This window comes from Choristoneura fumiferana, chromosome 5 (assembly GCF_025370935.1).
Source record: "Choristoneura fumiferana chromosome 5, NRCan_CFum_1, whole genome shotgun sequence".
NCBI lineage: Eukaryota > Metazoa > Arthropoda > Insecta > Lepidoptera > Tortricidae > Choristoneura > Choristoneura fumiferana.
The window spans coordinates 9,850,972-9,874,528 of NC_133476.1; the positions used below are offsets into that span (position 1 = coordinate 9,850,972).

Here is a 23,557-nt window from a genome sequence, read left to right on the forward strand (position 1 = left end):
CATAGTACAAGCTTTGCTTAGTTTGGGACTAGGTCAAATTGGTGTCAAGTGTCCCATGATATTTATTTATTTTATTTATTTATATTTAAATATGTATATGTGAGTAGCTCGGTTCGTATTTCGCAAGGCAAGCTGCTCATCATGATGATTTTTAAAAAAAGACGTTTTCATAATTTAGTCGGAGTCCAGACGGAAGTTCGGAACAGGCTTCTATTTAATATACCTTGGTAGCCCTAGCTGCAGCCATACATAGCCGCACGTTATTATCATTAGTATCACTCGTAGCTTCTAGAACAACTTTACGAGCTATAAGAACTTTATTAGTTGCCGTACCGAGAATGCTTCGCGGGTGGCCACAGCAAAACAGATAATGCTCCCTAACCCTGTTTTCCTTGTTGATTCGTACGGTAAATCTAGTCATTGTATCAGTAAAACGACGTCGGTTACGTTAAATAATCATTCCTCAAGTAAAATGTCTGGCTGCGCAGGGAAGGTTATTAATAAGGAAACCAACCTGAGAACGCTGCAGTATACAGAATAAGAATATAGAGTTGCTAAGGTATCTAATCTATCTTTTGCAACCAACATTTTCTCGCGATTACTCTCAAAGTTAACCATATCCTAATCTAAACTACACGGCGGCCCCGATTTGAAATCGTATTTTGGGTTGGAATCGATTTACTGAATTAATTTAGTCTAAGGGACTATTTGTAATCGTCTTGTATTGGTATGAGTACAATTTTCTCTAAATCGTGTAGTACCTATGCGTATTTTTATTTTATGTACATAAGTACCTATCTACCTGAATTAGTTGCTTGGAGGAGAGAAAGGGTACTAAAGGAATATTATATTAATATAATAATTTTATTAACAAAATCGCGTTCATTCCTATATTATTCGTGGGCTTTCCTATATATTACAGGCCTTCCTCCATTCTGTATCAATTATAGTTGGCCCGGTCCAATGCGTTATTGAAAAACCCAGTAGGTACCTAGTATACATTTTAAATTTGACGAACTATGATTTTCCGAGATAAAAAGTAACATAGGTATGTGTTAAAAAAAATCGTATTATGCGTCTAAAATATCTGTGTGCCAAATCCAAATCTGTCAAGCTGTTATTTTATTGCGTGAGTGAGTAACAAACATCTTCACAAACTTTCACATTTATAGTAGGTATGATGAGAATACTAACAATAAGTGATCGGTAAATGATGGTAGAACTTGAATAAAAGTTTTTCTAACAAATTCAACTTGCGAAGTATTTCATAAACAACGTGAATGGCATAAATGCACTAAAGCCAAATAATAAATGCTCTACATTTTTTCCAATAAAATCTGTGATGTCAAAAATAAGCACCTAACTTTGTTAACCAAATTTGGTTAAGTACACACATACCTCTTGAATATTTGTCAAGATTTTCCTATTACCTAAATATTAGCGCATGGGCAGCAATTATAAAAAAAACTAAACAAAATGTAACCAAACAAATTGATGCCTTAAAAAACATAACATACTATCGTTTGCTAATTCTAGCCTTTTTTTAAAATAGCAACATTGAGAGCTCTTAATCCATATCTGTTTGGTATGCAAACGAGAAGATTAACAATTACTAAAACTATTGTTTGCAATAGCCCAAAGCGCGTGTGCTAAGCTTAGCTTCCCCATTGCTAAAAACGTAGGCTAAATCAAACGCAGAAAACCTTAGGAGGCAATCTAACGAGTGTCCGAGGCGGAGGCGGGCCAATTAATGCAGTTTGAGGTATGTAGTAGGTACGCGTGAAAAATACGAGGCGCCAGGAAAACTCTTGAGACGAAGTGCGGGCGGAGGAGCGTCCTACGTCACGAGAAAGCCGAGGTCTCTATAAATGCGGTCCGACGCCGCCACCGAGCATCACTCGCAGGCCAGCAGTCGCTCGCTCACGTCGCTCGCTGTCCGCGTTTGTACTCGCATTGCTAATCACTCACTCGTGTTCGCGCCTTCGTCGCCCACGCACGCCATGACTGTCACCAGCAAGATGAACAGCGTTTCCCGCCAATCGGTGCTGAGCCGTCTCGGCCCCGGTGGACTACTTTACGCCGCAAATAAAATTATTGCGGTACGTTTCACTCATGTGTGGATTTTCTGCAGTGATACCTGAAAAAATGTGCAAAAGTGTTTTGTGAAATTGAATTGGTGTTTGAACGTGTGTGTTTCGTTGTCCACAGGTCGCTGTGCCTGGCAAGGATGAGGACCGCTGGCGCGGCAAGGAGGAAGGCGTCCTGTTCAAACGCTGGCGCCGCTCCTCGCCCGAGACCGCCCCTCCTCCGGCGCAGCCTTCTGAACTGCTCAAGTTCCTAGCTATTGTAAGTATTGTTTATTTATTTATCAATTGATGTAGGTAATTTCCGTAATCAGTGTTTCCATTGTGTCAAATGATTTATGATTTATGAAAATGAAATAGCAACTAGCCCTCAATTGATAATTTATTTTGAATTAGCGGAAGTCAATCAATAACAAAGTTAATGTTAGCATAGATACTTACTTTGATTTCGCATTCGAAATCTAAAATGCAAGCGCATAGGATGCATTCGGAAGTTTTTTTAACACTCAATGTTTTATTTTTTCGCAGAATGCGCTAGAGTTATCAGCGCCCGCGTCTGACGCTCTGCTGAAGTCCCGTTCTTCGGAATGGTTCCAGCTGGCGGGTCACCCGGGTTCGCTGGCGCCCGCGGGCCCCGGCACCGTGTGGAAGCGCCGCGCCGCCGGCGACCACCCGCGCCACAACCCCGAGCGCGACGCCTACGAGGCCCTGGCCGCCTGCCCGCACATGCGCGCCGCCATCCCGCGCTACTACCGCGAGCTCGAGTATGGCGGCGAGAGCTTCATAGAGCTCCAGGACTTGCTCCACGGCTTCCGTGACCCCCACGTTATGGATGTCAAGATGGGAACCCGCACGTTCCTCGAGGACGAGGTCAGCAACGCGCGCGCTCGCGCCGACCTGTACGAGAAGATGGTGCGGCTCGACCCCACCGCGCCCACCGAGGCCGAGCACGCCGCGCGCGCCGTCACCAAACTGCGCTACATGCAGTTCCGCGAGCAGCGCTCGTCTTCCGCCGAGCAGGGTTTCCGCATCGAAGCCGTCAAGCTCCCGGGCGAACCTCCTCTCACGGACCTTCAGAACGTTCGCGAGCCGCACCAACTAGCATCGACAGTGGCCCGGTTCCTCGGAACTAACGATCGCGCCCGCCGCGATATCGCTGCTCGCCTCCGCGAAATCCGAGACCTCTTTGAACGCTCAGATTTCTTTAAGAAACATGAGATCGTCGGGAGCAGCATTTTCATCATTTACGATGAGGAGCGCGCTGGAGCTTGGCTCATAGACTTCGCCAAGACCAGGAGAGTGCCGGAAGAGGCTGAAGTGACCCACCGCGCGCCTTGGCAGCAAGGTAACCACGAAGAAGGTTTTCTTTACGGATTAGATAGACTGATAGACATAATAGAAACGGCCAGCCTCGCACCTGCTGCGGCGGAGCCCGATGTGTCGCGCTGAACGACGCTTTGAAGGACCCTGGATTCGCCCCGCGACGCCGTCGCTGCTCAGCCCGAGCTGTCTCCAAGCGCCCGAGATGCCGCAACGAGATGTACACAAAATTCTACTATTTGTGAATTGAGAGAATTGCGATTTTGCTTGATCTAGTCCTACTTTGTATTAATAAAAAAAATACATTTATTTTGTTGTTTTAATTAGGGTAGGTACCTACTCAGTTAGTACCTAACAATAAGATGACAAGAATCTAAAAAACAAATAAGTCTGGTAAAAAAAAATATTCAATACAAGTTTATTTTGCTGACTGTACTTATGTTGATCCAATTAACGTAATTATATAGGTATATTACCTACCAAATTTTATGTCAATTTGACTACTGAAACAAAAAACAACAACAAACAGGGCTAAATAAAAGCTTGTAAAAAGGAAAAATAGATCTAGCTGATCAACAGCAACAATGAGAATAATTTTATTAATACCTATGCATTCACATTCATCACATTTATCTTTTTTTATTTTTGGAAATCACTAAAACCATTTTATAAAGTTTTCTTATTACCTATATCAGTAGGTAGGTATCAGTAAAAATAGTTACCTAATTAATTAATTACGTCTTCTTGTAACGATTTGTAAATTGAATTAATTCAATAAACCATTACACATGCAATATACCTACATCAAGGTATATTTTTATTTCCTGTTGAGAGATGAAAATAACTAGGTAAATAAAAACCATTTTAAAGAATTTATAAGAATTTAAAGACGATGGCAAAGTAGTTAGAGAACCTGACTACGAAGCTTGAGGCCCCGGGTTCGATTCCCAGCCGGGGCAGATATTTGTATAAACAATAAGAATGTTTGCTCTCGGGTCTTGGATGTTTAATATGTATTTAAGTATGTATTTATCTATATAAGTATGTTTATCCGTTGCCTAGTACCCATAGTACCTACAAGCTTTGCTTAGTTTGGGACTAGGACAATTGGTGTGAAGTGTCACATGATATTTATTTAATTATTGTGTCAATAATATAATATTTATTAGTTACTAGCTTTTACCCGCGGCTTCGCACGCGTAAACTATTCGGTCTGGTAGTTGCAATTGAAATTTTCGGGATTTTACAAAATTCCCATGGAAATTTCCAAAATTTATATCGTGGTCTTCATTGAGGTTGTGTTGTAAATAACTGTACAAAATTCGAGACTCTAAACCCAGTGCTAAAATTTCAATAATTTTCCCTATCCAAATTCAAATTCAAATCATTTATTCAGTAAATAGGCCGCAATGGGCACTTTTACACGTCATTTTTTAAAATACCAGCGCTTTCGGAAAGACCATCATTGCCAAGAAGAATGCGCCGCAAGAAGCTTGGCAGAAAGTCATTTTTTCTAAATAAAATAATTACAAATAAAAGACTTAAAAACTACAGTAAGTATACAATTAAAGAAAAAAATACAAAATAATAATAATAATAATACACGGATGTATGGGGTCCCTTAGTTACAAAACTATCCCGTGGAAATATCGGGATAAAAAGTAGCGTATGTGTTATTCCAGACGTCCGGCTACCTACATACCAAATTTCATGACTCTAAGCTCAGCGGTTATTATTTCGAGATTTTATCCCTATCCCGTGGGAATATCGGGATAAATAGTAGCCTATGTCTTATTTCAGAGGTTCAGCTACCTACACACTAAATTTCATGGCTCTAAGCCCAGCGGTTGTTATTTCAAGATTTTATGCCTAGGTATCCCGTGGGAATATCGGGTCAAAAAGTCACTTAAGTGTTATTACAGATGTCCGGCTACCTACATACTAAATTTCATGACTCTAAGCCCAGCGGTTGTTATTTCAAGATTTTATCCCTATCCCGTAGGAATATCGGAATAAAAAGTAGCATATGTGTTATTCCAGAGGTCCAGCTACCTACATACTAAATTTCATGGCTCAAAGCCCAGCGGTTGTTATTTCAAGATTTTATCCCTAGATATCCCGTGGGAATATCGGGTCAAAAAGTCGCCTATGTTTTATTCCAGACGTCCAACTACCTACATACCAAATTTCATGACTCTAAGCCTAGCGGTTGTTATTTCGACATTTTATCCCTATCCCGTGGGAATATCGGGATAATAAGTATCCTATGTTTTAATCTAGGTTATAAACTAACTTTCTGCCAAATTTTATCCAAATCCGTCCAGCCGTTTAAGCGTGAAGAAGTAACAAACATACTCACTCACTCACAAACTTTCACTTTTATAATATTAGTAGGATTACTATAGTCCATTCAGGATAACATTGGACTCTAGAAGGTCGCAGAAGCAGGGGTTCTAAACATTTTTTGTGAAGTCGTAATAATGACGATGATGAATAAAAGAGGTAATAAGATGAATTCATAATTTTGTTTACTTTGTAAGTACAAAATCAATATTAACACGTAATTTGCTACATAATACTAATTCGATTTATATTTATACATAATTTAATAACTGTTTCGTAGTCTATCATCCGCTCTCATTCCCTGTTTAAAATTATTCTAGTCGTAGATTCTACTATGAAGTTCAAGCTTTTTTCCATTCAAAATTTTATCAAATTTGGTGCAGTGCTTTAGTTGTGAAAAGTTAAATATTTGTATATGAAAGGTCATCACATTTTGATCCAAACTGGCGATTAAAAACAATAATTAATGTACATAATATTTCTTGACAATATTATAAATGTCCCGTTTCTTGCAGAATGTTCTTTACATCTGCCTCTTAGGTATTTTATAGGAAGACGTTCCTGTTTTTAAGAAATACGAAAAGTTTTTTTTACTGTTTTTAGATTATGATATGAAAAATAACAAAGTTAATCTCACTAATATTAATTATAATTGCGAAAGTTTGTGAGTCTGTATGTTCGTTTGTTACCTACCAGTTCACTTCTTAACCGCTGAAACGATTTAAATGAAGTTTGGTATACCTACAGATAGTACATGTCCCGCGGAAGGGCATAGATCCCGAGAAACTCCATAGGTCCCGTGGGATAGCAGTTAAGTAGTTAATGAATAATTGGAACTAATACTGACGTCTTCGACATTTTAATTAGAATTAAGTTTAGACCGCATAGGTACTAAAAAAAAGCAATTTATTTAATGACTTCCTAAAACATGCATTACATACAAAAAGCCTATTTTCCTTCTGTCCATTCCTATATTGAACAGACTGTAGTCAGCTAAGGGCTGGAGTACAGACTTAGAGGTAAGTGAGAACATTCATGACAAAATTATTAAATGCTATTAAATGAGACTAGCAGCGCCATCTATGAAAATACTACCAATTTACTATTCGACGCACAAACACAACTAGGAAAATACGCGTCAAGCTACGCAGCTTACTATGGAAGAAGATTGAAGACTGCTAGATGTCGCTGACGCTTGATAATGGCACTTCAAAGGAAATAAAAAAACCGGCAAAGAACACGTCGGACGACTGCGACGCCATCTACTTTATACTCATTGACTCATTGTCAACAATAACTATCATTATGACAAGCTTTTATTTAGCTTGCCTTTTCGTTTGTTCGGGTCAAATCTTGGAAGCTAAAGATTCACTTCCAGTGGTCTGATTAACCTGAAGTTTGACATACTTTTATAAATCTAGTGACAATCTGGTAGTAACATCCTGGTGGTCCAGCCAGGATCGTCTTAGCAGAAGGGAACTCTTCAATGATTAATGGCATAGACTTGAAATTTGGTATGAAAATGTAGTTTAGATGACAATGCAAGTACAATGAACAAAAATTAGTCGGCAAGAACATCTTTTTTTTTAACACAAACTTATTTAACGCGACGTTGTTTATTCTTGCTCATCAGAAATTAGAAGTGTATTTTGAACTTATTCGTGATACAGGGAATATACATTTTGCGACACCAATCTGCACAAAATTAGGCAACGCCAAAATGCGTCGTCACATTAATGACATCGAGTGAAACATTGTTTGTTTATCAATACATTATATTAACATTAATAAAACATGATTACAGAAACGACATAATTATTATTCGTGTTTACCAGATAAAATGTGTTTAGCCAACTAAAGCAAAAATTCTAGTAGAAACAGCATTAGAAACATAAGATTATATCTTATTTAAAATCTTAACTATTTATTGCTAGCAGCGTCCAGTTAAGATGGGAATATACTTTAACTACAACACTGCGCATGTGTCAACAAATAATCATGTTAAGATATATCTAATGCTCAATCAACGATAAAAATTAAAACCTCTCCTATAAAAAAATTGGGTCTAAATGCTTCTTATACAAGAGAATAAGTTTCAGTGAAGTAGACCCATTAAAGTATTACAATTACATACAATTAAATGTCAATAGACTAAAACTAAAATTATGTGTCAACCATGGTTAAATTCTTCTTAGCTTTGACTGTTCGGCAACTGTTTACCTTTGTGGCAAAGCGCAGGGAGTTCAGAGTCTCGCCAAAGCATTCATCGAATTGGTTGACATTGACCAACATGAGCGTTTTGGAATTGCCGCCGAGGCTAGGCATCAACAGATGAGTCAGCTTTGAATTTCTGTACGGGATATGGGACTGGTTGGTCTGCAGAGACAGAATAACTTTAGACAACTCTGACAAAGATCTGTTTATATGTTTTGTCTCATCCATTCTCTGAGTGGTCTTCCCACTCTCGGATCCAGCCAGGTCCACTAAATTCAAGTGGCTTGTATATTTCTCTTTTAGTTTCTCATTTATGGCAGAAATCTTAATTTGTGTGACTGAATGAGACCTAGAACTACGTTCGTTGTTCAGCGTGGCGGCCGTTTGTCTGTTACGTTGGGCGAATATCATCAATTTGATAAAATCATGCGAGCTTTTCACCTCTTCCTCTTTTAAGTTTGATACATAAAGGTCAGTGCCCTTAGAATTAACCATTTTGATATCGTGATTTGACTGATCTTTGCAGGAGTTCAGCAAATCATAAATAACTTCATTGTATATTTCCAGAAAAGAAGCTGTTATGCTTAACTGCCAGCCCATTCTCTTCAAATCTTCCATACAAGTGAACATGAAGTTGAATGCTCGTGGTATTATACCATATTGCTCAGATCCACAACCACCTTCCATGGTGTAAGTTTTACCTGAGCCAGTCTGACCATATGCAAAGATACATACATTGTATCCATCAAGTGCTGACTGGATCATATTAGAAACTTCGTTGAACACTGTTTCCTGTGAGGAATGGGGAGTAAATATGCCATCAAAGCTGAAAGTGTGCTGCGATTTTCCTTTTCTTGTTGATTGGGACATGGAGTTCAACTCCACCTTTTCAACTTCTATTGTACAGGCATCAACAACATTGAGGTTAAACAATGGTTTCGACATTTCTGAATCCAAAGGTGGTCGTACTCTGCAATACACCCTAATATTCCCTTTCAGATCCTGGATGGTATTTCTCAGGTCTCTTTGACCCTGATACATTCCCGCTAAAATATTCTGCAACTTTTCTACATCAGCTTCATACTTAAGTATTTTATTTTTTGCTTCTTCATAATCAACAGTCAACTTATCATAATCTATAGATAAGGTAGCAAGTTTTTCTGACTGAGCTTTCAGTACTTTGCTCTCTGCCAGGAGAGCATTATAACGTCTGGTCTTCTCCTTGAACTCTGCTTCAAGAGTATCAAAATCAGATGTCTTCTTATTTAAGTTGGAAGTCACTTCAGCTAGAACTTTTGTTTTATGCACCAATTCTTCATTCTCCCGTTTCTGTATTTCATAGTCCAATTTAATGCTTTCTAATGCAGTTGTCCGTTCTCTCAAGTCATTTAAAGTATTCAGCAGTTTGTCTTTTAACATATCTCTTTCTCGCGCACTGGTTTCACCAGATTCTTTGATCTTCTCATAGTCATCTGACACTTCTGTATGCTTATCCTTCAGGTCATTATATTCATTTTTAACAACCCTATGCTTCTCTAGCAAGTCATTGAATCTTGCTTTATAATCATATGGGGGAATTTTGGGAGCTACTGTGGGTTTTTTTTCAACTTTGGTTACTTTAGCAGGAGCAGTCCCTGGCGCTGGAGCCGATGCAGTTCTCTTGAGGCGGGCTGCGGTTATTGAAGATGATGGTCCATTTAGGACTGTTGGTTTGGAATTATTTTGTAATAAATGTTTTCTGTCAGCATCACTAGTTTTGGTGTGTTGCAATAATAAATTCTTTTTTTCAGCATCACTTAGTCCGTTAACTAATGTCCTTGATATTGGACGCCTGTTGAGAAGACCAGGTTTATTTTCTTTTGCTGCCGCAACTGGCAACTTGGGTATTCTTGACATCTGAAATAAGTTCACTATGTTAAATGAATTGTTAATTACAAAAAGCAAACAAGTTTTTAATTAGTAAGATAAAAGTTAGATAAAAGTTTTGAAAACAATACCTTTGTGAACAATGTCAGCAAGAAAAGCGGAAGGTGCTGTCACAATCCCTCTGAAAAATAAATAAATAGGACATTACATAATGAGATCTGGAAGCAACAAACAGTTACTATGCCTAGTATAGTCAGCAGCAGAACTGGATGAGCAGTTGTAGTGCTCGAAATAATCTAAACACTCTTATTACCTTGGCAGTAGAGTTGTAAGTAGTATTTTGAGCAATGTAGCCCCTCATCTACTTCTGCTGTTCTGTACCTGACAAACATTCCTTTACAAGTCATAGTTACTGCCATGGAAGCCTTGAAAATAATGGTGCTAACAGATATATTAATAGAAAAGGTAATTGTAGTCTGTTTGTTAGACAACACAAGAACTTTTATTCAAAATGAACTACAAAGGTCCAATGCAATATTGATAAATTATCATCTTAAATCGTTCAGTTACGTTTAAAACAGTATTTAATAAAATATACTTAGTTTATCGAGTCAGAATTTACTGTATTATTTGAAACACAAACACTGAAATCCCCAAAACACCACCTTAGATTTTGTCACTACAAATTCAATAATACGAACCACAACTACAGTGTATTATATAAAATTACAGTAATTAAGAATTAACACACCGCAATATATTCAATACTCACTTGAAAATTACTTAAATCAGTACAATAAACACGTTAAAAAACGCTACACTTCTTTAATTTTAGCGAGTTAAAATACAACGTAACACAACAACGGACGTTTTCTTTTCAAAATTCAAAAGTGACGCTTTGTGAGTGTTGCCCGCTAAACTTGTAAGTGATAGACGATTGTGGCATATTTATTTACAAACCTCTTTTACGGAGCAAAAAAAAATTAGAATTCTATATAATTTTTTTAATTAAATGAAAATATTATTAAAAACCTTTCTAAAGTACATTACTGGACCTTTTACATCCGTCTAAAAATTTGTAAAAAACAGAGGGGGATTTTATTATATGTAGTTACTTCTATATCTATGCCGAAAAAAAGTGTGTCACACACATGTGCATAAATATATGTGCACAGTGTGTGCATAGCTACAAAAAGAACCTTTGAAAAGAACTGTTTATACATGGATTGCACAAAACGATAGTAAAGGTGCGTCACAGCGTCAGCGTCAAATCTGGTCACTTGACATATAGCGACAAAGCTATGGTAATGTTGAGCATTACCGCCGAAAAAAACCTCTTCAGTTTGGGAAAAAAAATTGTCACGACTGCCATGACTGCCACTAAAAGGGGTTAAGGTAGGTAAGGAATCAGCTTCCAAAACCAAAATCATTCCTGCAAGCAGCCATCTTGACGCTGCTATTCGACGTGACGACTTGACGCTGGCCTGGCCCTATACCACGAAGTGCAAAACTCTGACTTCGTATGTTGCCGTCCCGCTGACGCTTATGCCATTTAATACGCAAGTGAAAGGGACGGTGCGATACGAACTTCGATAGGCGAGTTTCGTAGTAGCCGCTCTGCTTTTTTGAGTCGCGGGATATTCAAAATAGGGCCACGTGATCAGATTTATCGCTGCAAGCGAGCGACGAGCGGTTGCATGAAGTTGCACCCTAGATAGACAGAACTTATTGAAAATTAAACTAAAACGATTAACTCTTGGATACTACTCCGACAACCACCACCTCCGATGGTCTTCCTTCTTCTCCGATATCCGATATCGGGCCGGACAATGTGAAAGACACTAAGACGGGTACGTGTTTTATACATTTTACTTGCCCCGATATCGTATCGTCGTCCGATACCAATATCGGATCGGATAGTGTGAAACACTCTAAGGCACTAACTATGTGGAGGATGGGCAGCAGGGCTACTACGAAACTTGAAACTCGAAGTTTGTATCGTACCGTCCTTCTCGCTCTCGTATTAAATAGTATAAGTGTCAGGGGGACCGCACGACACGAACTTTGAGTTTCGAGTTTCGTATCGTACCATCTTTCTCACTCTCGTATTATAATAATGTAAGCGTCAGCAGGACGCTACGATACCAAATTCGATTTCGTAGTAGCCCAGCTGGCCAGGAACCAATAACGACAGGCCTAACGACAAACATTCATTGGAAAGGTTTTTGTTATATTCTACAACTTTTTGTACGGCCAGCAATCTCGAATCACTGTGTAAAAAATATGAAAACGCATATAAAACAAAATCATTAACATGCAGCAGGGCTACTACAAAACTCGAAACTCGAAGTTCGCGTATCGTACCGTCTCTCTCGCTCTCGTATTAAATAGTATAAGTGTCAAAGAGACCGCACGATACGAACTTCGAGATTCGAGTTTCGTAATAGCCCTGCAGGAACTTACTTAGTTATTAGTTTTTTCAGCAGGGCTACTACGAAACTCGAAACTATGTGGTCATGTTGGTCATCATTGGTCATTAGGCCAATTAACCCACAAGACTTATTTGTTTCTTTTTTTTATTTAAAAATTATTCTCATAAAATATTTTTAATCATAAAAATATTCCCTTTTGCTCCTTAGACGTGCCCTGTTTTTGCCCTGGTAACATTCTGATTGGAATACTGCGTTCTCTATAGGTAAAGCATAAATATGGTAAGCTACCATTGGTGTATTAAATCGATACGTCACTTACTGGCCAATGGTACACATTTAACAATAAGAGAATTTGACGAGAACAAGTTTGACGGAAACGCGAATAAATTGTCGAAATTGTCATTTCTGCTGCTTTGCGTGTGGTGCGAATTAACTGGAAGTGAGTTTTGTTTTTAACGTATCGCTGTTGTAAGTGCATATTATTCAGTGATATACTTCAAATAATCTGGTTTACTAAGTATTACAACTTAGAATACTCAAAATCCGTTTCTATAAACAATAACAAACGGCATTGTTAACCTGTTTATAACAGTGACGGATGGAAGGCCTTGCACATTCTGCAGAGCCCCAATGGCGGTAAATTCAAGTTTTGAAATATCTCTATTTTAACATGTAAGTTGGCGGTTAATTTCTGTTAACGTGCGATGGGTAGTCGTGAAGAAAGTGGAGTAGCTCCTGAGAGCAATTGTAAAGTTGAGAGTGCGGAAAATGAACCGGCTGGTGAAATTTCGGAAAGTGAAGCCGTGGATACCACTGAATCTTCCGTGAATATTTCCGCGAATCGATCGGTATGCGGTATTAATATTGTGAAAGAGGGAGATATCCCTGCTGGAGTCGGTAAAAAAGGAAAGAAAAAGTTCAGGCATGGTAAAAAGGGCCATTTGCCTTCTAAAGACAACTCTGATCGAAGTACAGTTCGTAGAGTCCACTACGCGGGTACAAAATTTAAGCAGGGCCGGAAAAGGGCACAAAGTTTCCCTTCCATATCAAAATTCTTTCTTCCATACAAAAGACCTCGTAAAGAGGCGTTCATTCCACCTACTAAGTTTTTGTTAGGGGGCAACATATCTGATCCTCTGAATCTTAACAGTCTACAAGATGAAGATATAAACAGGGCAATGAATGCAGTGACTCCTGAATCATCTCCACTGCCTACACCGCCTCGGCACAAAGCCAAAATAGATGTTATTATTCCGCCTAATATCAGAGATCCTCTGAATCTTATGGAGCCATTGGACAATGATGAGTATGAGAAGCGTCTTGAAATGCAACAGCGAAAGCCCCGCAAGAAGCCTAGATTGAGGCGACGGACCACTGAAAACATGGATAATGCTCAGGTTGATGTTAAAGTTAAAGATGAGAATCCGGAAGGTATTAAGGAACCTCTTCCGCCAGAGCCATCAACGTCTAAGTCTAGAAAGAGGTCTTGTAGCGAGAGTGAGAATGCTCAGAAGGGTAAAGATTGTAAAAAGTTGCGCCGGATGGATTCTTTGGATAAGATAGTGAGCCCTGTGGTGCCGCAGCCGGGGTCGTGGATGCGCGCGCGGCCGCAGCCCCGCAAGGCTCCACCGGAACGCCCAGTCTCGCCTCACAAACAGAGTAAGACTGAAGGTGAACAAAAGTTGCCAACGTTTCATGCTAAAAACTCAAGATACCAGTATGGGAACTATGACAGGTAAGTCCTTAATTATGTTTGCGTTTGCTCTAGTTTCTTATGAAGCTTATGTTAAATTGTTTTAATCAGTATTAATCAGTAAGAGCGTAAGTAGTGGTAGTAAGGAGGTCAATTAAATTATGGTGTACCATTAAATATACTTCATGCCCTGTGTTGTAAGAAATTTAATGATGGGTTGATTTTGCTAGGCTTGTAAAGGCTTGATTCTCGATTCTCTGATATGTTGAAGGTTGTGTCTGATATGTTATGTGACACTTGCAAAATAAGATGACATTCATTACATATGTATCCATAACCAAAACTATCAGATATCCGAAATACAAATCTATCCATAACCAAAACCGAATCCAATTTAAAAAATTTGGATAGTTTTGGATAGGGGTGGAATCAACATTTTTGGTTTTTGTTTTTGCCTGGCCCGAGCCGACACAATTGTTTATTAGTTTTATATTGCTAAGTCGTAATTTACGACTCAACTATTACAATAAAATCAATGTCAAGTCATCTATATTCCTATTAGAAAGCAAACTCTTTATTGTATAAAAGAAAATAAATAAAAATACAAAAATATACGAGTAGGTGTAAGCCTTAGTTTGTCGGTATAGGTTTAAGTTGATTTTTTTTGTAATTTTTTATTGAATTTTTATTTATTCCTATTTATATTTTACTTTGATACTTCCTTAAAAATCCAATATCTGTAACCGAAACGGAAACTATTGGATAATCCGTAGTAATTTAACATCCATAACCCATATTATGTTTGACATATATATCTGTATCCATATCCAGATCCGAAATGTTATATCCATAACATCCCTGATGTTTATCACAATAAATATCAGGAACTTATCAGAGAGTGGTGAATTATTTTTCAAAAACTTAATGTACTTTTATGTAGTCAACTAACTGTTCTCCATCGCTTTTTCTGCAAAGAATTCATTTATCACTATCCAGGGGGAATTATGAAGTTTTCTGGGATAAAACTATCTAATATGTCCAGTAAAACACTTATAGTACTTGAATTACACTTTATTCAGCTAGGGAGCTGTGCTTGCATGGATACATGGGAATGTGTGTCTCTACCCTATCATAATTATAATGTACATGACACTATCCTATGTTCTCTCCAAATTATCTCCATACAAAGCTCCAGCAAACAGACTGACAGATGAACAGACAGACCTACTTTAACATTTATAATATTATTATTTATTCATCCACATATATTTTTATTTTATGCATTGCTTATTATTTTCCTTCACGTTTTTGACAAATTTTCTTTACTACCTTCTTTTTGGTGCTGTAAAATAGTTACTTTGTTAAAACAAACTTTACGCATAAAACAAATGGTGTATGTATTTTTTGTCTTTAATAAGTTGGCCCATATTTAATGAGCTCCCATATTTATTTATTTTATTCGACTGGATGGCAAACGAGCAAGTGGGTCTCCTGATCGTAAGAGATCACCACCGCCCATAAATATCTGCAACACCAAGGGTATTTCAGATGCGTTGCCAACCTAGAGGCTTAATTACTAAAGGTAATCAGCATCCCTTAAAATAATCTACATCCCTTAACAAATTAGGATTATAATACTAAGTTAATGATCAAATATTCATGTATTTTGCGGTTGAGTAACTAGTGTAAGCTAATTATAATAAATTTTCTCAATGTTCCAGATATTATGGCTACCGTAACTTGAATGCACAAATGGATGTCCGCCTACAAGTATTTGAGATGCATCGGCATCTGTTCCAGCATAAAGACGTCTTGGACATTGGCTGTAATGTTGGCCATATCTCAATTGCTGTTGCCCGCACTTTAGGTGCTAGGTCTGTTGTTGGAATAGACATTGACCCAATTTTAATTGGTAAGAGCTAAATCTTTTATATATTTTTATTTTAGAGCAGATTTTAATGAACACCTGGTAGCCCAGTAGAGAACAGGACTACGAACAAAGTTTGATGTCCTGCCCAAGCAAATATTACATATGAAAGAGTGAAGTGATACCTATATATAGTATATCCTTAGACACGCTTTTAAAAAGAAACTTCTTCATTGAGCAATGCAGCATTTAATGTGAATTTCGTTTCACCCATAAAATTCATGCGTCCCTTATGTGTGCAGTATAAGATTCAAGTAGTTTTAAGCATGTTCTGATCAATCAATTTATTAGTTTTGATAGTTATTTCTCTGATATAAAGTCTGTAAAACAAGTCCAAACTGGTTGTATGTATTTCGCAAGAGTACCTCTTCTGTCATTATATTGAGCAACATTATAATAGTCGTCATAGGCGCAGGCGTACAAAGGATATCGTAATGTAGATCTCACTTAATGCTATAATTTTATGTACAAACATACTTCTGTGTTCCAGGTAGAGCAAGAAAAAACTTGCGTTCTTTCGTACCCATTCCCGCGGAGCCAAAGACGGAAGTCGATAAGAAACCGGACGTTGAAGACGATAAAAAGGGTGACTGCGACAAATGCACAGAGGAGAAGTGCGAGGATTGTAGCACAACAGCACAAAAACAGGGCGATGACTCGAAGAAATTACCTGCGAGGAAATTGCGGAGGCCGCGCAAGAACCGGAAGGCGGTGGTGAAACAGGAGTCGGGACAGTGCTACTTCCCGATGTCTATGTCGATGCTTTATGGCCCTCTGTGTAACACTTCAGAGCCCACGCCACCCGTTTTTCCGCATAATGTTCAATTTAAGCAGGTAAAAAAAAACTGTCATTTTATTTCTATTTTTCCTAAAGATTTTAAAAATAAGTGTCGTTTGTATGGTACAACGAATGGCAGGTTAAGGATCAAAACTTCAAAATAAACTTTAGCGTAAAACCTTGTGAAAGACATTGTTATGAATAGTTATGACTCACGAAAATCAAGGCTTCAATCCTCTTCAAGGCTTCCATCAGTCGTTTTACGTTGACGACGACGTTTCAAATGTAATACCTATAGTTTTTTGGCCACTCAACATAAAATTGCCATTCATTCTCTTTTCTGAAGTCAGAAGTATAAATATTACTAGCTTTTGCCCGCGGCTCCGCCCGCGTGATATTCGGTTATCGCGCGCTGTTCCCTCGGAAACTGTGCATTTTTCCGGGATAAAAAGTAGCCTATGTCACTCTCGGGCCCATAAACTATCTCTATGCCAAAAATCACGTCGATTCGTCGCTCCGTTACGGCGTGAAAGACGGACAAACACACTTTCGCATTTATAATATTATATGGATTTAATACTAGCTGTTGCCCGCAATCGTCTGTGATTAGCTTATTGTAGGAACAATGAAAATTTCAGGGATTAGAAATAATCCTATGTACTAATTATGGTTATAATTATAAACTATCTGTGTGCCGATCTATATCTAAATCCGATGACCTGGTTTTTACGTGATGGAATAAAAACTGCCAAACTTTTACATTTATATATAAATATTAGTAGGGGTTTTTTTATGTAAATGTCTGTTGTAAAATTTAAAATCTTTTAAAACACCAGCCCCTTTACATAGAAACCTGAAATTTTACATAGTATAGTTCCCTTGACAAGGGATAAGGATTAAGTGAAAGCTTCAGTTATAAGTAGTTCTGCAATGGAAACGAAGTTTCAGGCGCAAGCTAATATATGAATAAAAAAAATCGTATCTAAATAGGTAGTTCAGGAGCTACGGCTTGCGACGTCGGGGGTTAATAAATGAATATGTGTCGGCTTTATAAATTCAGTTAAATGTATTTCATAATTAATTTTTAGGGCAACTTCGTGCCTCCCGAAGACATGCCGGTGGGGTCTGGTGACTGCCCCCAATTCGACCTGATCCTGTGTCTGTCGACCACTAAGTGGCTCCACCTCAACTGGGGCGACGCAGGCCTCAAACGAGCCTTCCGGCGCATGTTCGCCGACCTGCGTCCCGGAGGGAAGCTAGTCATCGAAGCGCAGAACTGGGCTAGCTATAAAAAGAAGAAGCGTTTAACGGTAAGATGCACAGTACGTATAAGGACCTCCGCTGATTCGCGCGGGTGTACGGCGCGGGCTTCCGCTCCACGCGGCGGGCTGTTTCAATAGGTTCCAATAGAGCAGAGACCCGCCTTACGCAGCGCTGCTCTATTAGATAACATGAAACAAGTACGCCGCGGGGGCGCTTTGGACCGCGCTAGTTAGCAGAGACCCTAAAACAGTGCGATAAAGAACTCAATTCGTAGAATGTATTATATTTTTGACCGTGGCGCCCTCCTTGTGCAAACGGCATCCACATTCATTAAAATATTTATCGCGCTTTAAATAGCACGACAATCTTAAGTGGAAGATACCTAGCCAGATCAAATGTAAATGACCTCAGCAAATGTGTAACCATTTTCGAGATGTTTAGATTTTACTGTTTAAAAAAAATGCACCCACACGCGGTATTCAGTTTTCTAGGTTTCAGTACCACAGCAAAAACAGAACCCTTAATAGAATCACGTCGTTGTCCGTCTTGTCTGTCTGTCCGTCCCTTTGTCTCAGACACGCGTGGAAGTATCCATCTGAAATTAGTATCAAGTACTCAGGTCTGCCACCCTTTGGAGCAGAGAAAAATTAAGCTTTTAAATCGACGCAATCATAAGATGGCCCAAGCCCTCTTGTTCTGAGAGGAGGCCTGTGCCCAGCAGTGGGACGTATATAGGCTGGGATGGTGATGATGATGAATCATAAGATAGTCATTAAAAAAAAAAACAATAAAAATGCCAGGGAATCAAAACAAACCTACCTCCCTACTTCCAGTCCCTCCAAAGTGACGCTAGTTTATATTTTGCATTATTTTTTATTCATGCAATTATTGATAAAAAAACTCATATGTTTGTTTATATTGAAATTATCTTTATTTACTATTTTTAGACGTTTGGTACAACACAACTTGAAGGACATTTTTATCTTCTTTTTCAGCCAACGATCTACGAGAATTTCAATTCGATCGAGCTGTTTCCGAACAAGTTCCGCGAGTTCTTACTGTCCCCTGAAGTGGGGTTCAGCAAGTGCCGCGTGCTTGGGGTGCCACAGCATGCAAGCAAGGGGTTCCGTCGCCCCATTCAGCTGTACGTCAAAGGAGACTTTACTCCCAGCAAGGTACATGTTATTCTCAGTGTTGTTATTTTTATGTTGATGAGAGTTTACTGAAATTGTGAAAGAGTTTGTAAATAGATATTGTTAGCTTGGGAGGTCTAACATAGACCTCTGATGCTCTATGCTGCTGCATAGAGCCTTGGTTGGATTCTATTCTGACTTGTATAGATAATAAATAGACAGAAGAGCATCCTTTATTTGTCGCTCCGAGCGCCCCTTTGGATTACTCTGTTAGTTACCTTACTGATTGCAGTCACTTATTCCTGAAAGTCATCATCAGAATAGGGGTCTGTTGTTAATAATTCTAAGACGCAACTGTAGTATAAACCTCTGAATTTTAGCCTTGACAACCGGATAATTTTTCAATTAACAGAATAAAATAATCGTCACGCGTCCAAGACTCTACATTAGTCCCTAACTTTTTTGTGTGGGAAATGTCTTAGAGACTATGTAGTCTCTAGGACGCGTGACGGGCTAAGTTGCATTCAAATTAATAAATGTCAATTGAGTTGGCAGATAAATGACGTCAAAGATCACTATTGCCATACAAAAAAATGTATTACAAAAAATAGAATCAACTACAAAAAACCATGAAAATAATTGTAGTCGGTCTATTTTTTGATATATATTTTTTTTAAGATTTTTAGTGTAAATGTTCTAAGATACAATAGTTTAATGTCAACTGCTCGTCACCTTTTACGAAAAATTGCTTTTTCCGATGCAGAGACGTTCATTATTGAGGAGTCCTGGTGCTTCATCACCCGTTCCATTTCACCATATGAATTACGATAAGCTTAAATTGGTTAGCAACTGCGTTATAGTACATTGGGTCTTAAGGGCGGTAAATAAGGAATTACGAACGAGAGTCTATTAGAAGCCCGAAGTCGAAGACTGAGGGCTTTGATGAGTTGATGTTCGTAATTGTAGTACCGCCCGTGCGACATACAATGTTTTTCATCACATTTGCGAGTAAAATTGTATATTTGTAAAAGAAAAACTAATATTTTTTAAATAATTGCCGATACCGCGGACTGCGCTCTTGGCAGTGCCAGCTCCCCGCCGCCCTCCTTCCCCCTCCGCAGCATGTGCCCGACGTTCGCGCGCTCCTGCAGTAGCAGCAGCACGCCATGCAGTATCAAACTCATTTACCGACCTTGGGCTTCATGACAACAAAATTAGTACGGGCAATGACTCATTTACCGACCACGGGTTTCATGGCAAGCACATTAAGGTGGAGGGTTTTATTTGGGGGGGTTGTAACCAAGGTAGCCTGCATGTTACGACACTGTTTACGAGCAAGTGTGATGAAAAAGTAATTGAAATTCTACCCGTGAAGTACTTGTTGTTGAGTAGTCGCTCCATTGGTCAAATCTGGTCTTCATCATCAGTTCCACTTCACCAAATGATGATTTTCAAGAGCAATGCACGAGTTACTCCTAAATCTATCGAAATATTTGAAGAGTTTCCGCGATTTCCTTAGGATTCAATCATCAGATCCTGATTTGGTGTTTATGGGACTTAATTGAAAGCGTTCCTATACGAACAAAAAAATATTTTTTTCAAATTGGTTCATAAATGACGGAGTTCTGAGTTAACAAACATTAAAAAAAATAAAAAGTATACAACCAAATTGATAACCTCCTTTTTTTGAAGTCGTTTAAAAATAGGTGCTCAACCTTGTTTCGTTCACCGATCCTCTCAGTAATTTTTTCGAATTACTTTTTACTTAAGGTGCTATGCACGGGGCGTATTTTCTAGACACGTACAACGCCGAAAATTCTGAACCAGAACAAAAATGACTGAATCTGCGTCGAAAGTATGGACCTAAATAACTCAGCCTAATATTTTCTGATTGTTCTACTACTGCCACTGCTTTCAACGCCCACACGTCTCAACGTTGAGAATATTAGACTAGATTAGTTCTACATATAGGGTTATAGGCATTATTCTGTTTGTTGCAGGCGTGCTGGTCAGACGCGCACGCGCCGTCCTCCCACCACCGACCGGAGGCCTCGCCGGCCCGGCGGCCAGTGTACGCGCCGGTCGCGCCCGCCTACCGGCCCAGCGACGACGCGCCCTCCTGCGGCGCCGCCACACCCTTCTCCCCCAACCTCGACCCTAGCGCGGACGACTCTCCCTTCTACAACCCGCGCAGTGACTCTTACGCGCCGTCGTACCAGCCGCCGCGGCCCACAGTGTACGCGACGCTACCTTCGCCGCTTGGGAGCGCGTCGCCTGCCGCGTCGCCGGCCGCGTCCCCCGCCCCTCACGCCTCTCCCGCGCCGGATCCTCTCAGCGCCCGCGGCTTCCCCGAACCGCGGCTGCACGACGACTGAGCTGAAGCTGCGAGCCCGCTGGTATGGCCTGCGGCCGTATAGTGTAACGCCTGGGCGCTCGCAATGGCATTTACCATCTCTTTCTATCCTCATCCTTTACAATTTGACACAATGAACTGGCGAAAACCGATTGTAACTCCGAGTGCGTTAGATTATAAGGCCTCTGTCCCATGTATCAAAAAAATGACAAGTGCCACAATTCCACATAATTGTGACGTTTTTGTATTTTTGTCGAGCTTGTAGTTTTTGTGGTATGTGAAAGAGACTGGCATATTAGGCGTTTTGAGCCTTGGCCTTTGGTATCGTACATTTAAGAATCAGCTCGTTTAGCTTCATAGTCGAGTAAATTACGCGTACCTACGTACGCGAGGAACCTTTTCTCAATTAATTTGACAATGATTTCTTTGACAGATGTATAGATTGTCAACATGACATTTGAAGCGAAAAGGTTCTTATTTTGCTTATTTGCATGTCTAAAGCTTAGCAGGACGTCTTAGTTACCAAAGCACGCGCTTCAAAATTACTAATGTGTACCAGATCTCGGAGCCAGCTAGTGAAGTTTGTGGCGTGGGCGATCTTCGCGCCGCCTTTGTATTTTTTAGGTTGGGGTGCTCTTACACAGGCAGTTAGAATTGCCGAAGTGCGGCCTATGACCGTTTACTGGGCAGTTTACTGACTGTCACTTATAGGTAGAGTCATTCACGATGACGCGTGCCGTGGTTCTTATTACAATGTCATTAATAGATAATTTTGACAAAATCACACGTCTTCGTGGATGCCACTAGGTATACCGTGATAAAAATTGGCTGTGTAAAAACACCCCTAACGTTGGCGAGACGGTGCGAGGTTTCGCTAACCCCCTAGTTCTGTGGAAAGTGAAAGCACACATTAGTATTTGTTATTTTTCCGATAAGCAAGTCTGAACTCTCCCGAGGCCCTCGAATTGTCTTAAATGGCAGTATAGGTATTTCATAGTTTTTTATTCCATAGCATTCGAGTACAGTTATTTTGAACTGGAGCCGATTTTCAGTGTGTATCGCATTAAAACCAGTGTTATTTATCGTTGTCATATATCACAATGTAATAGAATTTTAGAGCAATGAAATTGTCAGAACTCAATCGTCGGCGGTTTGACCACGTTCTTAGATCTATTTGGGCGACTAACGAGTCGAATTAATTGTTAGAAATTGAGTATATAAATTTTAATATAATACACGGTGTTATCGTTCGTTACTCGCTCAAAAGTTTGATCAGTTTATACTTTAGATGTAAATATCGCTGTAGATTCCCTAGGATTATGTCTCAGTTGATAAAAGTATTTTATATTATACTCTTAACATTTTAATCTACATATTGTTTTATTTAAATCCTGGCTTTAATAGATTACTATCTGTTGCCTGCGACTTTGTATGCGAAGAATTCGTTTTCGTATTTTTACTAAGTTATAAACTATCTGCGTGCCAAAATCCATCTAAATACGCCCTAATGTTTTAGTGTGAAGCAGGAACAAACGAGCTAACAGACAATTTTCGTAAACTTTCGCATTTATTCATACTACTGTCATTTGTTCATACTGTTGCCCATGAACCGTAGGTATATCGGGATAAAAAGTAGCCTATGTATTATTCCAGAGGTTCAGCTACTACATACCAAATTTCATGACTCTAAGCCCAGTGGTTATTAGTTCGAGAAATTATCCCTATCCTGTGGGAACATCGGTTTTTTTCATTTTCATCATCATCATCATCATCATCATCAGCCTACAGCAGTCCACTGCTGGACATAGGCCTCTTCCATGGCGCGCCACAACACTCTGTCTTCAGCCCCTCGCATCCATCCGCCGCCAGCGATCCTCTTAAGGTCATCCGTCCACCGTGCCTCAGGACGCCCTACACTACGTTTTCCCGTCCGTGGTCTCCATTCGAGGACCCGTCTGCTCCACCGTTCATCGGTCCTGCGACAGACGTGGCCAGCCCAACGCCACTTCAACGAACGTTCTTTGTCGAATAATGTGATTTCGGATTTTATCCTTCAAAGAAACCCCTAGCATTGCTCTTTCCATAGCCCGCATCATTCATTTTATTTTTATTTAATATAATCGAAATAAATAAATACAATGAACTTATTAT

General features: G+C 39.4%; 3 protein-coding genes across 7 annotated transcripts in view; 2 read left to right on the forward strand and 1 right to left on the reverse strand.

Moving 5' to 3' along the window:
* The window catches only part of IP3K1 (inositol-trisphosphate 3-kinase-like protein), a 117,819-nt gene extending 114,106 nt beyond the window's left edge, over positions 1-3,713 (forward strand). For 4 of the 5 annotated variants that reach the window (XM_074087810.1, XM_074087812.1, XM_074087814.1 and 1 more), the window contains 2 exons: positions 2,209-2,346; positions 2,613-3,713. In XM_074087810.1, the coding sequence (XP_073943911.1) occupies positions 2,209-2,346; positions 2,613-3,533 (1,059 nt within the window). In that variant the 3' untranslated portion in view covers positions 3,534-3,713. Of the gene's footprint in view, positions 1-1,806; positions 2,100-2,208; positions 2,347-2,612 lie in introns of those variants that run through there. The other variant, XM_074087811.1, reaches the window with a different exon arrangement.
* Positions 3,714-5,989: 2,276 nt separating this feature from the next.
* On the reverse strand, positions 5,990-10,752 carry ncd (non-claret disjunctional). The gene is made up of 3 exons (XM_074087815.1): positions 10,600-10,752; positions 9,959-10,008; positions 5,990-9,857 (listed from the first exon to the last, which is right to left on the reverse strand). The coding sequence occupies exon 3, from the start codon at positions 9,855-9,857 to the stop codon at positions 7,911-7,913; it is 1,947 nt and encodes a 648-aa protein (XP_073943916.1). The 5' UTR covers positions 9,959-10,008; positions 10,600-10,752; the 3' UTR covers positions 5,990-7,910.
* A 1,867-nt stretch (positions 10,753-12,619) lies between these two features.
* On the forward strand, positions 12,620-22,777 carry LOC141428076 (7SK snRNA methylphosphate capping enzyme-like). Its single transcript, XM_074087816.1, has 6 exons — positions 12,620-13,994; positions 15,674-15,864; positions 16,370-16,713; positions 17,746-17,967; positions 18,916-19,095; positions 21,054-22,777. Exons 1-6 carry the CDS (start codon positions 12,964-12,966, stop codon positions 21,426-21,428), a joined length of 2,343 nt encoding a protein of 780 aa, XP_073943917.1. The 5' UTR covers positions 12,620-12,963; the 3' UTR covers positions 21,429-22,777.
* Positions 22,778-23,557: the final 780 nt, after the last annotated feature.

What these genes read in the sequence shown, in the direction of transcription:
- ncd (XM_074087815.1), bottom strand. Translation starts at nt 9,857, where the DNA reads ATGTCAAGAATACCCAAGTTGCCAGTTGCGGCAGCAAAAGAAAATAAA.
- LOC141428076 (XM_074087816.1), top strand. Translation starts at nt 12,964, where the DNA reads ATGGGTAGTCGTGAAGAAAGTGGAGTAGCTCCTGAGAGCAATTGTAAA. An exon ending in CATTGACCCAATTTTAATTG is followed by an intron (nt 15,865 to 16,369) that starts GTAAGAGCTAAA and finishes TCTGTGTTCCAG; the next exon opens with GTAGAGCAAGAAAAAACTTG. An exon ending in GAGACTTTACTCCCAGCAAG is followed by an intron (nt 19,096 to 21,053) that starts GTACATGTTATT and finishes TGTTTGTTGCAG; the next exon opens with GCGTGCTGGTCAGACGCGCA.